Source organism: Pseudopipra pipra, chromosome 7, assembly GCF_036250125.1.
Source record: "Pseudopipra pipra isolate bDixPip1 chromosome 7, bDixPip1.hap1, whole genome shotgun sequence".
Taxonomy (NCBI): domain Eukaryota; kingdom Metazoa; phylum Chordata; class Aves; order Passeriformes; family Pipridae; genus Pseudopipra; species Pseudopipra pipra.
Window position 1 is genome coordinate 14,098,162 of NC_087555.1, and position 16,684 is coordinate 14,114,845.

The 16,684-nt window shown below is 40.6% G+C and overlaps 1 protein-coding gene across 1 annotated transcript; it reads right to left on the bottom strand.

Moving 5' to 3' along the window:
- Positions 1-577: 577 nt before the first annotated feature.
- Positions 578-13,143, bottom strand: LOC135417066 (inducible T-cell costimulator-like). The gene is made up of 6 exons (XM_064660634.1): positions 12,995-13,143; positions 7,102-7,140; positions 4,800-5,138; positions 3,704-3,816; positions 3,006-3,096; positions 578-2,470 (listed from the first exon to the last, which is right to left on the bottom strand). The coding sequence occupies exons 1-5, from the start codon at positions 13,074-13,076 to the stop codon at positions 3,007-3,009; spliced, it is 663 nt and encodes a 220-aa protein (XP_064516704.1). The 5' UTR covers positions 13,077-13,143; the 3' UTR covers positions 578-2,470; position 3,006.
- Between the last annotated feature and the right edge of the window lie 3,541 nt (positions 13,144-16,684).

The following is a 16,684-nucleotide window of genomic DNA, read 5'->3' on the forward strand; positions in this document are numbered from 1 at the left end:
TGGGAGTTTCCAAAGAGAGGTTTTACTTTTTGAAATGATGACCTGTTAGAATATCAGGCTTTTTTTATTTGTTTATTTTATTTTAATCCTTTCTTGTCACACAGTCTATAGGCTCAGTTTATGTTATTTTTTCATGGTGTTTTCTTTTTTTTCCCTCATTTTGTTATCCTTTGTCTTCTTTCAGCTACTTTTAATTTTGAGGTATTGAAGTATGGCAGAAAGAAATTGAAAAATGTCCCAAATTAATCATGAATGTTATAAGTATCCTGCATAAGGGGTTAAAGGAAAGGAAGAAGAGATGGGACAATATTAAAAAAGACTTTCTCATGAAAATAAAAGGAAACAAACAGATCCAAACTGATAGGTCACTATCTCACTGCATAGAAACAGGGCCAAATTTTTGGTTTTCACTTTTTTAATATTTTTTTCCTTACTCCTTTTCCTGCTTCCCACTAAGATGCTATACAGGGATAAATTTTCCTGTACTCTCTTCTCTCCCCATTGTGCTGTGGCCTTTACAGAGCTTAATTCTTTCACGTGACGTGTATTCATGCATGAACTTTCTTGTGGACACATATGGCAAAATAAAAAAATGTTTTATTAAGAATAAAAATATATTTTTCCAGAAAGAAAGCAGTAATGGAACCTGAGGCTTCCAAATGCATTGTTATAATGAATATAAATAATGTCTCTCTCCAGTGCAGGATGTATGTATTTTGAACTGCCTTATTCACACTTTCATCATTTGTCCTTTATCCGGCAACATCTCAAGTCAAACCTCGAGTTTTTCCTTCTTTCAGAAACTCTTTACTTCATGAATTTCCATCTCAATCTGGTGAACGGTTCCAGGGGGTAGGATTCTCCTCTGTTACATAGGATCTTACACCTAGAATTTCTCATAGGTAGTATAGGTTAGCTGTTTTTACCAATAATTTTCAAAGGCAGTAATTTCACCAATGCTTTTTTAAAACGGTGAGATGGGTGTATTTGTGGAGGTACAGAGAAGAGCTTTGTTTGCTGGGGAGGTCAAGTAATTTGGCAGAGGTTATGTGCCAGGAAGATGGGACAGAATGTCATGTTACCCAACATAGCAGGGTGCCCTCGTCATCCCTGCCAAGGAGCTGGTTACCTGAGCAGGGTAGGGGCTGTGTAACTGGCAGTCCCCACCTCATTCAGTGCCTAACTACTTTCCCTTTGCTTAATGTCACAGTTAGCAATTTGCACCTTCTCTCTGCAATACTTCTGTGTGTGCAGGTGTTTGTTGAGGGAAACCCTGCTCTTGATATACCAGCTTATTTCCTCCTCATCCCCATTTGCCCTATGAACACAGCCTTCTCTTTGCCAGACAAGCAGGTGGTGTATCTTTCTCAGCAGTGTCCTCTGACCAACGCCTGTTTTTTTTAATGTATCACAGAGAGGCTCAGAATCAATGTACCACTCTGGCAGCCAAATGGCGTCAGGCAAGACACGCAGTTTGGATTCCCAGCTGGTCATTTATGGTCAGAGTTTTGATGGATTTCACAAGGAGTATGAAGGATTGATTGTTTCATTCATACTGAAGGCTCTCAGCAATTTCAGGCAGGTCAAGTAACCCCTAAACCCACTGGGGAAGTGGTAAAGGTTTCATGTCAAACCAAAAGAGGAAGTTAATTGCAGTGCAGAGTCCATATGGACACAAGGCCATATGGGCCTTATGGACTGTGTTGTATTTGTGCTGCAAGACATGTGAATAGGAGAGATCATGCTCCTAGTTCAGGGTTTGATCCTGAAGATTTGAACTGATCTAAAGAGAAATTGCAGGCTTGAAATATATTCATCTTGTAATATATTCCTCTGTTAGTAAAAGCATTCAGAATTTAATTAAATAAGGGGAGCCCTGAGGTGTGAATGGCAAAGATGTACTGACAGCACAAATACAAAAAATACAGATCACATACCTGAGGTACTGTGTCTCAGAGAAGTCTCTGCTGTACTCTCTGCTGTACACTCTTGGGTTTTTTTCCCCTGCCAAAGTAGCCCAAACTGAAGGGCGTGTGCAATACATTGACAGTATGGCTGTGCCACAAGGATTGGCACTGGAGGTAGTCTTTTTTTTTTTTGTCACCAGTGGAAAGTTTGTCATAAAGGAGACCAGAAAATAAAAGTTCTCTCTGTGGCAGCACTACAGCAATCTACTCTCAAGCAAACTCATTTTCTACATTTTCTTCAACTACAAGCTGACATCTTTAACACGTTGTTGGCACTTCATGTCCAAGTCAGTGGGTTGGGCAGGGTGCCAGTTAACAAACAAAGCTAGAGCAAAACACAGCTCAGATCAGTACAGGGGTGGGTGTCTCATGACTGAGCACAGGATCATCATGAGAGCTCAGGGAGGCTGGGAAAGGTGAGGAAATGCTGACTTCCCATTGTCCAGGTTCAAGTAGCTGGAAAACTGTGCTTCCAAAATTTCCACACCACAAGCAACTTATGCCTAGAATAGAAATGGAAAATCAGTTACATGAAACACCCCATATGTCTGAATCAGTCCAAATTCTTCTTCTGTTCTGTTCTGTAGCCAGTAGCTTCTGACTACTAGGCAAGGGTTTGAGCAGGTAGGAGGTTCCTCAATTCTCTACAGAATACTTATCTTTAGCCAGTAACACTCAGTAAATCTAGTAAATCACTTCCCTAGAAAGATTTTGGGTACCACACATCATCTGAAGATTCTGAATGGAACAGTTTCTTATCTCTTCCTCATGCATAAGATGGCACAGACACGAAGCAGTTGCATTTCTAGGAACCAGCCTACCACTATGATTCAAAAGGTTTTCAGAGATTTTGCTTTTAATTTCATCTTCCTGCAAGATGGCAGCATGAACTCCACTAACAAGCTATGGTAACAATCCCACCCAGCCACCCACCCATCTAGAAGCAATGGCAGAGACAGCAAGCAGTCCTTTCCCTCCCAGAGAAAGCCCTGTAAGAGACACAAACAGAGATATGAGTATAACCAGGCTTCATACAACCTCAGATTCTTGGTTTTTTAGCTGCATTCACTGCTGCCATGGGCATGTATTCACTGTTGTACTCATGGGAGTTGGAGTCACACTTTTGAATCTGCCAACAGAGGGAAAATACCATGAATTAATTTGTGGTCACTAACCTTTGGCACTCCTGCCTTTGTTCTTTAAGTAGGGCAGTAACTCTGTCTGTTTTTAGTGGGAATAATAAAGTCAGAATCTACAGGCACTCACAAAGAAAACTTGCAATAAAACAAACTGAAAATTAAAAACACACATTGCCCAAAAGAATAGCTAATGTCCATGGTCTTCCTTCTTTCCCAATGGTTCTTTGTTTAAGTGGTTTTGCACCAGAACAGTGCTGAAATTGCTCCACTGATGATTTGTTTCCCCTTCTTGAAGAAAACAATCAGGTGAATTTCTTACCAAAGTAATTTTGCTGACCTGTGCAGCATTTCTCCTCTTTCTTTTGGTGCCCAGACTTTAAATCGATAAACAATTCTGTCTTCGAAAAATTACATTTGAGCTGCTGCCATCAATGACTGAATTCCAGTGGTAAATTAACAACTCAGTCTTCTTGTCAAAAAACACCTCACGTGCTCAGTGAGTATGTGCCCGTCCCACCCTTTAAATCTCATTAAATCAAGTTCCCCATCCATGACCCTTGGAAAAATGGTTCTGCATAATCTTGTATATTTGCTTACCTTGTTCCTTAAGCAACAGACTACAACACAGCAGACACAGGAAATCAGGGAAACCATGATCAGGCCAATAATTACCCATGACTCCTGTCCCAGTGAAAAGCAGTCTTCCTTATCTGGACATGGGGACGCAAAAAAAGTCGTTACTGACAATTTGCATTTTTGCCTCCTACAGATAACTTCAAATTATTTTCTCTCTCCTCTTCATATTAAAAAATTAGCAAAAGTGAGCTCTGGAGAAGGATTTTCCTGAGCTGAATCACCGCCTGGGAAAAGTGTATTCAGCAGGAAGCAAAATATCGCAGTTTTCCAGAAGGAGAGGTGAAACTGTTGGTACCCAGTGCTCAAAGTGTAGACTGAATAGAAACCAAGTCAGGCTCGAGAGCATGATGATATTTCAGATCTGAGCAAGGCTTCAGCTTGCATTCAGTGAGTACCACAGGTGATCTAAAGGGCAGCCTGATCAAAAGAAGGGGTAGACCTTTGCTGTCATGTTTGGATAGGAAAGCAAGCTAAGGTACACAAGATCACCCTTGCCCAGATCTGGGAGAAAATATGATAGGGCATGAAACATTTGGAAAAAACTATGAACATCTGGCTATCCATACAGATGGAAATGGACACTGCAGACAAAATCAAACGTCACAGCTTGATTCTAAGAATCTTTTTTAAATTCAGAGAGGGCTGAGAGATAATTTGACCCAACCACATAATTGTAGCCTCAGCATTTCAGCTTCTATCTTTGTTTATCCTTAACATTTACACTCAGCAGCTTGAAAATGGACAAGGGAAATTTCTGCTGCAGGCAAAGGTGGGACTGCAGTACCCCAAAAGCTGTAGTCTAGCTAACTTGGCTGCCACCAACAGTATGCAAAGCTCAGCATGGCCTGAAAAAAGCTGCCCAAGAAGATGAATAAATACAGAGAAGGCATGCTGATCAGTCTGCCAACACAGCTCCACTGCTACCACCCCCCTGCTAAGTAGTTTTAGGCTGTCCTGTAAACAGCTGTGCAAACTCCAGTCACATTTTTCACTGCAGCATAGCTATGCCTAATGTCTACTTATCAGTAAACTGAAGTGAGGGGAGAAGTAAACTTACCTGGGATGTACAAACAGATTTCTTTCAGGCGGCAATCTATGTAAGGAGGGGGGAAGAATACCTCCAGACAGTAGATATAAATGTCCATATGTTTTCTTTCCAGATTTTTAAGAATGAAAGTGGTGCTGGTATTTGAATTCTTTGTCTCACAGTAGGTGACATTACTCTTGGGGAAAACATTCTCTTCATTCAAATGGAGTGTACAGATTTCCTTCTTTTCTTTCCCTCTGAAGAGGGTCATGCTGAACTCGCTCACATTTTGGGGGTTGGGAAATGTGAAGTTGAAGTTTCCATTTTCAAATTCTACCATCACCTGGGGGTCAAGGTTGTAGAGCTGATCTGAAGACATAAAACCAATAAGTATAGTCAATGAAAAGAATCCCTAAAGTGTTAAGAAACTCCTTTAAAGAAAGCAAGTAAACCAAGTGATTGAAAATTAAGGCATGTAGGTACTCAGAAAGGCCTGGCTGTGGAAAGCAGCCCTCACAATGAGATAACATTGCATCATTCTGGTCATGTCAGACATTACTGACAAAAAAATGAGACCTGGCTTGTTATCTACTACAAGGCTGGAGAGGTCACTGTTGGCATTAGATCAGCAACCTTGATAATATTTCTCGTTACTAAAGTTGCTAAATGATAAAGTTACTAAGGTTACTTAAAATATCAGTTACTAGGTATTGTTTAAAGTCTCTCCTGGACCAAACACTATATAGACATACAATCCCTGCCTCAGACTGCCAGATTGTCCTATAGGTAAAACAAGGTGGGACAAAGATGACGATAATTATCTCTATTTTTGTTCATAATCTGTACCCCAGTGATCGTGGGATTATAGAATTTTGTGTGTTGGAAAAGACCCTTAAGATCATTGAGTCCAACCATTAATCCAGCACTGCCAAGTCCACCACTGAACCATGTTCCTGAGTGCCACATGTACATGTCTTTTAATACCTCCAAGGATGGTGACTCCACAACTTTCCTGGGCAGCCTATTCCAGTGTTTGTCTGCTCTTTCAGTGAAGAAATTTTTCCTAATATCCAAGCTAAAACTCTCCTGGTGCAACTTGAGGCCTCTTCCTCTTGTCCTGACACTTTTTACTTGGAAGAAGAGACTAAATCCTACCTTGCCACAACTTCCTTTTACGTAGGTGTAGAAAGTGTTAAGCTCTCCCCTGAGCCTCCTTTTCTTCAGGATAAACAACACCAGCCACTCATTTCACCAGCTCCATCGCCATTCTCTGGATATACCACACCACCTCAACAGCTTTCTTGTAGTGAGGGGCCTGGAACTGGACACAGCACTCGAGGTGTGGCATCCTCAGTGCCGAGGGCAGGGGGGCAATCACTGCCCTGGTCCTGCTGGCCACACTATTCCTCATACAGTCCAGGGTGCCATTGGTCTTCTCGGCCACCTGGGCACACTGCTGGCTCATGGTCAGCTGCTGTTGACCAGCACCCCCAGGTCCTTTTCCACTAGGCAGCTTTCCAGACACTCTGCCCCAGCCTGTCGCTCCACACGGGATTGTTGTGACTGAAGTGCAGGACCCTGCACTTGGCCTCATCGAGCCTCATACAACTGGCCTCAGCAGTCTGTCCAGATCCCACTGCAGAGCCTTCCTACCCTCCCACCTAACACTTCCACCTAACGGGATGTTTTCTGCAAACTTATTGAGGGTGCACTTGATCCCCTTGTCTGGGTCATTGATAAAGATATTAAACAGAACTGTCCCCAAAAATGAGCGCTGGGGAACACCACTTGTGACTGGCTGCCAGTCACTACCATTCTCTGGGCTCAGCCATCCAGACAGTTTGATGATATAGCTGAACATTTAAAATGGGATGTGAGCCCAAAACTCCTACGTAACTTCCTTAACCACAAGACCCAACTTTGTTGAGTAGATAGTGATTTGAAGCACATCATAAAGTTTCAACCTAATTACTTAGGTGGCTATAGCACCTTTATCACTAACATAATGGAAAAAGTAGAAGACAGAGGTCACTGTGTGCATGCACCCGCATGAAATCACATCTGACCTTCCTAAAACCTGCCTGAAAATCTCTCAGATGTTGTGCAACTCTCACTGGGCAAATTTCTTGGAGAAGCAAAAGAAAGTAAACTGACCAAGGACCTCACAGTTTGACCCTGTAAAGTCATCAACCAATAGCATGGGAAAATCCTTCAAATAAAAATATGTTAAAGTGTGCTGTAAAAAAATGACAGTTTTTTAATTCAAGGACAGTATTTTCTGACCTAAAAAGGCATTTAAAACCATAAACCAAATTAGGCAAATGTGTCTTACCTATATTTTTGCATGGGTTTGATGAGCAGCTCTCAACTCCTGAAAAATACAAAATTGTTTCCTGTTTAAAATTCAAGAAGGGAGATGCAAGAACAAGGGCTGAGCCATGCAACGTTAAGATGCTGAAGCAAGTTTTTAATTTGTATCATTAGCCTGTCTGATCCATTCTGTGCTACACTATAAACTTATATGATGTGATAAAACAATGAAATATAAAAAGCAAAGTAGAAAGAAAATGCTTAAGGCAAGAATTTATATTTATCATACATATAGCATTTACAGATTCTGTTTTAAGAATCTGCAAATAGGTGTACTTCATAAACAGAAACTGAGACAGAAGTAAAATTTTTTTGCAAAATACTGAGGAAATCTGGCCCACGTAATATAGCATACTTTTGATTTCTCGTGAATCTGAGTCTGCAATGAGCCAGCGTTACACTTTGTTTCCAGACCAGAGTGCTCATTTCCATCAGTGTTTATTCTGTTTCCCCCACTGCTCAGCTCTGCATCAAAGTATCTTATGGCACATCCAGAAAGAATATGTAGTTGATGTTCCAATATGTACAGCAAGAAAACCTTCAAGCAATGCATATGGTTTTATTCCTTTTTCAATAGCAACTTTTTCCTTCATTGTTCATAGATGTCCTTCATTACAGGACGCAGCCACATTTTTAATGTGTTCTGGATTGGTTCTTCAAGCTGCAGCCTCCATCACCACCCACTATGGCAATACTATGAAATAGTTTGTATGTCAGTACTGACAACAATAGCCCAGTCTGATAGTGATTCATTTGGAATTTTTCTTTTTGCAGTGTCCTAAAATTAAATATAAAGGCAGGTATACAGACAAACAGAAAAACTGTGCTCTTCCTCTTTTCTGGGAGCCTGTGTAAGTTCTTCAGAGGCTGCTAAGATTGAAATACACTCTACATCAGCATTTTATGATGCTAAGGAATTATGGGGCAAATACTTAAAGACTTTGATAATATTCTTCTTGTTACTGCTCCAGGGTAGTCTAGATCCACACAGAGCAGGTCCCCAGCCGTGCCAGGTAGTGCACTGATTACAAAGTATGAATAATCATTTTCCCAAGGCACCTGTTATCTTGGTCATCTGGCCTGTATATGCACAGGAACAGAGGATTATTCTCTTTTGGGTACCTCTGTATGATCTCAACTCTTTCTGGAAAGAGGCAATCTTTTAGTGTCCATACTTTTTCTTTCTTTGAATCCTTGCCCCACAATTACTGCCACTGGCAAGGGTATTTCCATGAGTGGTACTAGTCTGAAATATTTTTAGTGTGACACTTAAGCTAATGGACTTCTGGAAGACACTTTGCAATGCTCAGTTGGAAAGCTATAGAAACTTTATCCCTTTTTGATTGATTTACCATCTTCCTGGCTACCACATCCTTCTTGGTTTACTGTGCACAATCAGTGCCCTTATCTAACTCAGTGACAGTTCTAATATCTGTACTCTGCTCAGGACTGTTACTTAGGGGTATGATAACAGACAAGGTATTTGGTATCTTGGACCACTGGTGTGAAGATAGGCAGCCAAAACACACAACTCGCCAACCCACAGTGAAACAGAGCTCTAGAGCCACTGAATGCACAGACAAAGTGCAAGCCCTTAAAATGTTACATAGCGTGAAAGGCTGAAAGCAAAGGTCAAATAAAGAAACAGTTCCTGATGACTCTCATGTTGCATGATGAAAAAAACCCTTGATGCTATGAGAAGAGTATTTGAAATAAAGGTCTTCAAAAATGCTCTGTAGTTTGGTAACATATACCTTTAAAATTTGGCCAAAGAGCAGAGAAATTATTTAGGGAGGGGAAATAAAGAACAAATGTGTTGGTACAGCAGAATTAGGGAACATGATGAATGCTTAAGCTACTCTGATACTTCTGAGAAGCGCTCGCCTGTGGCTGAGACCTTTACATTTGTCCCTGGTCATCTGAGAGGAGAGGCAGATGCTGACTCTGTCGGGGCAGCCACAGAGCCAAGTGGTGCCATATTCCCTCTGCGTCCCAGAGGAGCACAGCACTACCCTACTCTGAGCACTAGAGCAACAAATTTGAATTTGTGTTCTCTGTTTGTCTCTGAGAATAGTTCAATTAGGCTGTTAGCTAATGAAATTGCCCTTTCATACGGGGTAGTTTAAAATGTTTGTCAGAGATCATGGTTTTAATCCTTGTTTTTAATGGAAAAGGGCAGAGAGAGGTCATTAAGCATTTAGTTCATGTGACCTCATGTCAAGCTGAAAGATTGTTTTGTATCCTCTCAGACCCAGAAGCCTAAACTGCCTATTTTCAAGAAAGACTCAGTAATGTATTTCTCTGAATGAGCATTTTGATAAATGTGATGCAATTAATATTCCTTTGAAACAAGTGCCCACAGAGAAGAGTGTGCTTAGCATAGGACAAAGGCAGCACATTTTGAAATTAGATTAACAGTGCCTAAGCTTAAAACACAAAATTGGCTACATGGATGACCACAATTGGTGAGATCTGACATAAATTTTCAACTCACTGCATCAGCTCCCAGTGTGAATGCACTCACTGAATACTAAAAGATGGCTCCTTCCCCCTCCCTGTGCCTGATTGCTGTTGTCCTGTGCCCAGTTGTGCCAGTTCATTCCTAGGTAATCCTATGGACCTGTAACATTCTGTGCTTAATGGCCAGACACACTTGGGTTGTCATTTGCCAAGCTCCAGTCAGAATGAATGTACTTTTGGTAGGCTTTGAAATAGGAAACTTATGTTTAAACATCCAATAATATTGAGAGTTTCACTGACTAAACCTCCCTAATACCACCTCATAAATATATGAATAAAAGACTACACCATGGTATTGCTGGAAATGAACAGAAGACTCTCACTGGTTCAATATGCTTAAAATCTAAACATGCCTAGATTTGGCCATAAGGTTCCTCTTCATTATTTGTCATAGAAGAGACAATTCAATTGCATATGAAGGTTTTGAGACAAGAGGAAACAAATAGTTCGTTTCCTGGCAGTGTTACACTGTGGAGTGGCATGGAGTTGTTCCTGGCTCACCTGACGTGAAGCAGAGTCAAGACAAATATTATGGTTCGGATGTAAATCCAGGAGATGAACATGTGTATGGAAGTAACATCTTGCTATACTAAACTATGGAAAAGGATGTGCATTTGTGTATATGTTTATTTACAATTATGTCCATTTCCATCTCAATTTCATCTTTACTGCAGCAGGAAATCCCTTTGCCAGAGGTTTGGGAATTTCTACGGTAGTGTGCTTGGATACTGAGGCCAATGGAAGGTGCATTCTTTTCATTTTAATGGGATTGCAATTTTGAGCTTTCTAGTTGCTCTTTGGCAGACCCGGTGCTATTTGAAAGCATCACCAATCTGTTACACATTTTGGTCCTAACAGAGGTTTAAAAACCACTTTCAGTCACTTTTCAAGGCTGAGGTTTAGAGTAGGAGCTTGGTTTTCTTGCTGTTTGTATTATTTGCCATGGCTCTCAGAAAGCTAACCAGCTGACAAAACGAAGCAAAATTTCACTTGTGTATTTTTGCCTCTGAAGATGAACAAGGAGATTGCAGACCCTGCCTCTAAAACAAACCCATTTGTTTTGTTAATACTAAATGCATAATGAAACCATACAGTTTTTTAAGTTGCTATTAAGTAGCTTTTACCTTTCAAGGCACTCTGAAAGATGACACTGCCAATTCAGTGTCATTAGTCATATGCCTAAAACTAACATGTTCCTATCATTCAAGAATCAAGGATAAAGAGAGGAAAGAGTGCTTCTGGGCAAAGAAAGAAATGACCAGAATTATCCTAGGAAGCCACCTGAATTATTTTTATGATATAATTTGTGTTGAGAAACACCAAAACTCTTATCAAATGTACCACTAAACAACAGCCATTGTTGATAATATTTCAGAAGCCCTTCTAAGAAATGACCATGTCGACGTGCAAAAGCTCGTGTGCAGTGTTTCATAGCAAGGGCCTCAAGTGCTAGGGAATCCCACTTACAGCTCTGTACTCCCAAATCCCATGGCTTATGTTTCTCTACAGTCACCAGAGAGGCTCCATGCTCTTACAAACTATTTCTTTATCACAGTTGGGTTATCAAATTATAATACTCACATGTGCACATATATGTCCCCTTCTGTGACCTATTTACATTGAAAAAAACCCTATCCTTGCTTGTAGGGTTTTAGGCTTGCTAAGTAGGGCTTGCAAATTGCCAAGTTAAAAAACAAACAAACAAAAAGAAACCAACCAAACAAAAAACCAAACAAAACACACCAAAATCTCAGTAGTTACTCTGCTTTTACTCCCAAAAATTTGCCACAATGCTGGGCAGCACTCTCTGGAGACCTAGCTTGTTCTCTAAGTAAGAGTATCATGCTGATGTGTCTCCCATCAGGTTGAACTTTTCTTTTAACAGGAATAGTAATAACTGGTACTTTTTATGCTGAGTACAGCGTAAGATAAAAAAACTTGAGAGATACCATTTCTAATTACAGGCAGACTCTTTATCCTGTCATCTTCTCTCCCCAGTCCCCTTCCCAAATCTATTCTCCATATTTGAAGGAAAGGAGAAAGAATGGAAAAATGTGGGTATCAGATAGAACAATTATTTGCACCCTGAAAATTACAGCCTGTTTTTGCCCACAAGGAATGGCCTTTTAGGTAGCTTCGGCCATGTGTAAAAGCATGCTGGACAAGTAAACCTGCTAAATGGACTAGGTGAGAAGTATGTAACCTAATTGAAAGGACTTTTTGTTAGTAGATTTAAGAATAACTTTCAAAGGAGAAAAAGGGCAGCTCATGTCCCTTTAGTGATACTAATTACAATCGTCCTTTCCTGTGATTTCACCCATCTTTCCATTCCATCTGAAAACTCAGTATGCTATCCACGTATTAGTTAGCCTTAGTATCTGTACTGCCAGAGCTGAAAACTGGTTTTTATTTATATGAAAGCTTAAGTTTTGTATGAAACCTCAGAAGTACTTAAATTCTAGAGGGGGGCTTGAAACCTATCCTTTATCACTAGAATTTCAGAAGCAAGCATATTAATAGCCCTTGACATGACCTTCAAAGGAGCATATTTAGATCATGCTTAATAACTGCACACACTAAATCTCAGGTCTTACTTATATTGCATTATACTAAATCCTTGGACAGTATATGTATAAAAAATAGACTCTTCCTAATCAGGTATCATCTGTATTTCCATTCTGACCCATCAATAAGTGGGTTTCAGAGATAAATGTGAGCTGTGGTATTTTACTTTGCGTAGCTGGGATAAAACACTGAAGCCTGCTAAACACTACATCCATGTTTATGGCTGGACCAGGATCGGTGCTGTCACTGTGCAGCTTCTCAAACACAGCACAGGAATGCTATGGTTCCTTTTCAGTCTGTCTGTGTTTCAAGCCTGCATCAAACCAATCTCGTCCACTCTTCCATGCCATATACATTTTTCACTGCATAAAAATTCCCCATCCAAACAACAGCAGGTTTAATATTAATAACCTGGCTTCTCTTTATTAAGCCATTCACCATCATGCTGCTGTAAGATCTTATGCCCAGCAAGGGAAGCTGGCTGAAGCACTACAGTCCAAAGAGCTAAAGGGTAATGCTGAGCAGATGAGCTAAAGAACATCAACAGTTAAAACTGGTACTTTTTAGTTTCAGAGCAAATGCCCTGTGATGGCAGGAATTCTCTTCCCACCAACTCTAGTTGAGAGCTATCTTTTTGTAGCTGTTTCCCTTGATTACCTTTATCCTCCAACCCCTTGCTATCATGCCTCATTTACTGTCTCCCATCATTGGCTTCTTTCTATTCTGTAGAGATACCTACTGCAAGGAGAATAATCCAAAATTATACTCACTGTACAGGGCTTCAAAATGAAAGTAGAGGACACAGAAAGTTACAGCAACTGACTTCATGCCTGCCTGACACAGAGGCACCATCCTTCTGTCTGCTGTGAAGATGAGGAAGAACACATGGGTAGAAAAGGAAGTGGTTTGTGGGTACCGGGGGAAATTGTAAGATAATCAGAAGGACTTTGTAATTTAACCCCTGACTACATTATAGCTATGTCAGCATTAGCTACTGCACGCACCTGTGGAGTTTAATGCCTTTTTTTTCCTATCTCATGGCTTGGTGTCACGGACAGGAAGATGAAAGATTTTTTGACATTAGTTTTGATGTTCCCTTCTGTAAAGACTTATTTCTGGTTAAGTCTGTCACAACAGGGGCTACAGTCATTTACAGTACACATCTACAGATGGCCATGGTCAGCAGCCTCTTTAAATTAGCTTACAATACAACTGCCCTTACATAACTAATGGTCTTGCTCTATGTGGAAACCATTCATTAGTAGGGTAGGAGTCTCTTGTGTGTCTGGTCCTGAAATTCATTGGAAGAACATGGCCAAATCGCAGAAAGATCCCTTCAGCCCTGTGACTTCCTAAAGGTTCACTCCAATGTGACTTCCAGCCTGGAGGTCAGGCTTGCTTTGCCTGAAGTTTCATGAGAAACTTCATGCAGCTCTGTGAGAGAAGGAAATTAGACCCAGTGCCCTGGGGCCTTAGGTCAAAAGTTTCTGTCCTTCCCTCTCCCTTGCTTTTTTGCAGCCCACTCTATTCCAGCCTGTTATCCATCTGTATTCCAGGAATGTTTCAGGACCCTTTGCGACAACATGTTCTACAGTCATTTAGTCCTGGCTATTTATTCTGTGTCTATAATACTAAATTTAGTGCAGATAACATGCAAGAAAAGCAGCTTATAAATCACGTTTAATATATTTGATGCAGTTAGCACTTTTGATTGCACAAAATGAAAACACAAAGGACTAATAATGGTGCCTTACAGACATTCCCAGAGTTGAGTTCTTGTAATGGTCATGCAGTGGTACCAAATAACTGGTGAATAACAGGATTGTGTTACAGATTCACTCCTATTTTATACTGTGTGAATAAATATTTAAATGTTGGTTTACTTCTCCTCAAGATATGATTTAATTTCTTTCACTGTTACTGCTGTAGTAGTGTTTACATGGACACCGGTAACAAGTTTTACTTTCTTCAAATCTTTTCAAAGTCCTGCAAACCTTTGCCTTTTTTAAAATTAAAATCAGAGCTAAGCCTGAGTCAAGTCAGGATTTGATCCAAATTTTCAGCTCAGGTTTCTGGAGCCAAGTGTAATTAACTTTAACTAGAGAAAGTTTCTGTGGTATGGTTTTAATTCTGAAGCTGAAAAGTAATATATGGAGGTCCAAACAATGATAAAGCTGGAAAAGATACATCTGACTCTGGAAGTTTGCCTATGAAAGTGTGACCCACATTGGGATCTACTGAGGTTCCAGGTAGGATCATCTTTTCCATTCCCCACAAAACTCATGGGGAATGCTGAAAGATCAGAGCAGCCCTCTCCTGGTACAAGACCTTTATTGTCCCTCAAGTAAGCATAGGACATGCTGCCAGAAAGACTTGTAGTAAAAAGAGCTGCTGCTGCTGCTACAAAATTGAAGGTGGAAGAGAATCATGTGCCAAGTACCCCTATCCATATCTTTGGGAGAGCATGCTGACAACACACCAAGAACTGAGTCCCTACAAAGCCTACCACAGGCTGGGAAGGCCAATAAAGATGGAGGGGAATGTATTCATTTGAGAAAAGCTTTAGCTAACTTTTTACGAAAACAAGCTTCAAAACGAATCAGTATTGTTGTTAGGGTTCAAAATTTTGATGTCCTTCTTAAAAATTTAAACATTTTGTTAGGAAACTAATTTTGATTGAGAAGATTTTTTTTTTTAACCAATATATGTATTTTGGAGCAACTTACTCCTTCCCTCTCTCTCTGTGACTGTTTCAGTTATACCAATGCAGAGATGATTAATACACATCTATTTCACTTCTGGGGTAAGAATAGCTACTAGCATAGCTTGGTTGGCATAGATCTTACTAGAACAATCAAAGCCAGTAAACAGTTTGTATATGTTATGTACACTCTCTTTCCTATAACTATAGACTGAAGTCTGGAATTACACCTTCTCTTTTTCTGCTTCCTGGCACTTGGGATTGCTAGAACACACTGATCCCTTTGTTTCAAAAGGGTCGAGCCTGGAGTACACTTTGGGGTACATTTGGCAGCACTCTGAAGTTTGATCTGAACAGTGATTTCAAGTGTATTTGATGATGAGCCAGCAGAGCCTGGGGCTCTCTCAGTGTATATTCACAAGCGAAGAGACACAAAGTCTGCTCAGGGCCCAGCACAAGGGATGCTCACCTTCTAGTCCCCACCAACAGACTCCTCCACTGCCTTTCAGTTCTTTTGTCTTTGCCTCCCTCCTCTGTCAGCACTCACCTACTTCACAAAGACATCGTTACTGCAATTTGGAAATGTTTCCTGTAAATACTACGGTTGGTTACAGTTAACCACCTGGGACAAGCAGTCTGTTTCCACAACACGTTTCCTACAACTGCAACTGTTTTTGCTCACAAACACGTGTTTCCTTTTTCCATCTTCATTCATTTCTATGTGTCTTGATTTTTTTCTCTCCCATCCACACACACCTCTCAGAGCTGGCTTCTTTCCTCCTCTAACCTGATTGTCTCCCAGTCCCTGACTACCCTTCTCCTCAAGCAGAGGCTGCCCTTCACCACATGCAGTAAATCCTGTCTGAAATGCGGCTTTTCCTTCTCCTCAAGCCCTATTCTTTCCTCATGTCCTACCCACAACACTACTCTATAGTGATAATCTCCTTTTTTTCCTATCATCTCACTTCTGACTATTTACAGCCTGGAAAAGCCTTCTGTGAATTTTTATGCCTTTAAAAATGCATTCAGTGATACACTGAGTTCCAAAGAGAAATGGGCTTGCTCACCCCTTAGTCCATACACCACAAATCTTCAGTGCTTCTGCCCTCTAGCTCCAAGTAACTTGGAAAACAACACTTCTGCAGTTTCCCTAAGGACACAGAAAAGATTTTCACTGTGTGTATGATGTGTATTTTTCTTTGCTCTCTTTAATCACATAATTTTTATTTATACTTACTGTTACCACCCCAAACAATGTCCATGTTAGCAGAATGATACTGCAAGGTCTACTGTGAAACCAAGGTGCATTGAAGTGTTTTATTCCATCTCACCAACAGTTTTCCACTTCTGCTTGCGGATGGTGAGCAGTTGCCCACAGCACTATAAAATACTCTGTCAATAGAATGTTTTGTGATTCTTTCTGCAGAGGCTTCTACAGTCTATCCACACAAATTATATTCCGTTGTCTCCTGCTGCTTCTCATTCTTTGCTTCAATATCTGGCCTATATTCTCATGACTCTGGGTCATTCCCTCAGGGCTGGAGCAGAAAGCCTCTCCACTCATGTGTTTTCATTTCCTGTCCTCCTAGTTGAGGAGGGGAACAATGACTTTCACTGTGCTATTTTTAAGGTCCTGTGATGGTTTTAAATCCCACTTCCCATCTGCACCACTCCCCATTAGGTGTGTAAACAAGCTGCAGTCATTCAGTATGTAGAGATTTCAGCCTGAAATGCAGCTCATGTGCTCCCTCATTTGTTC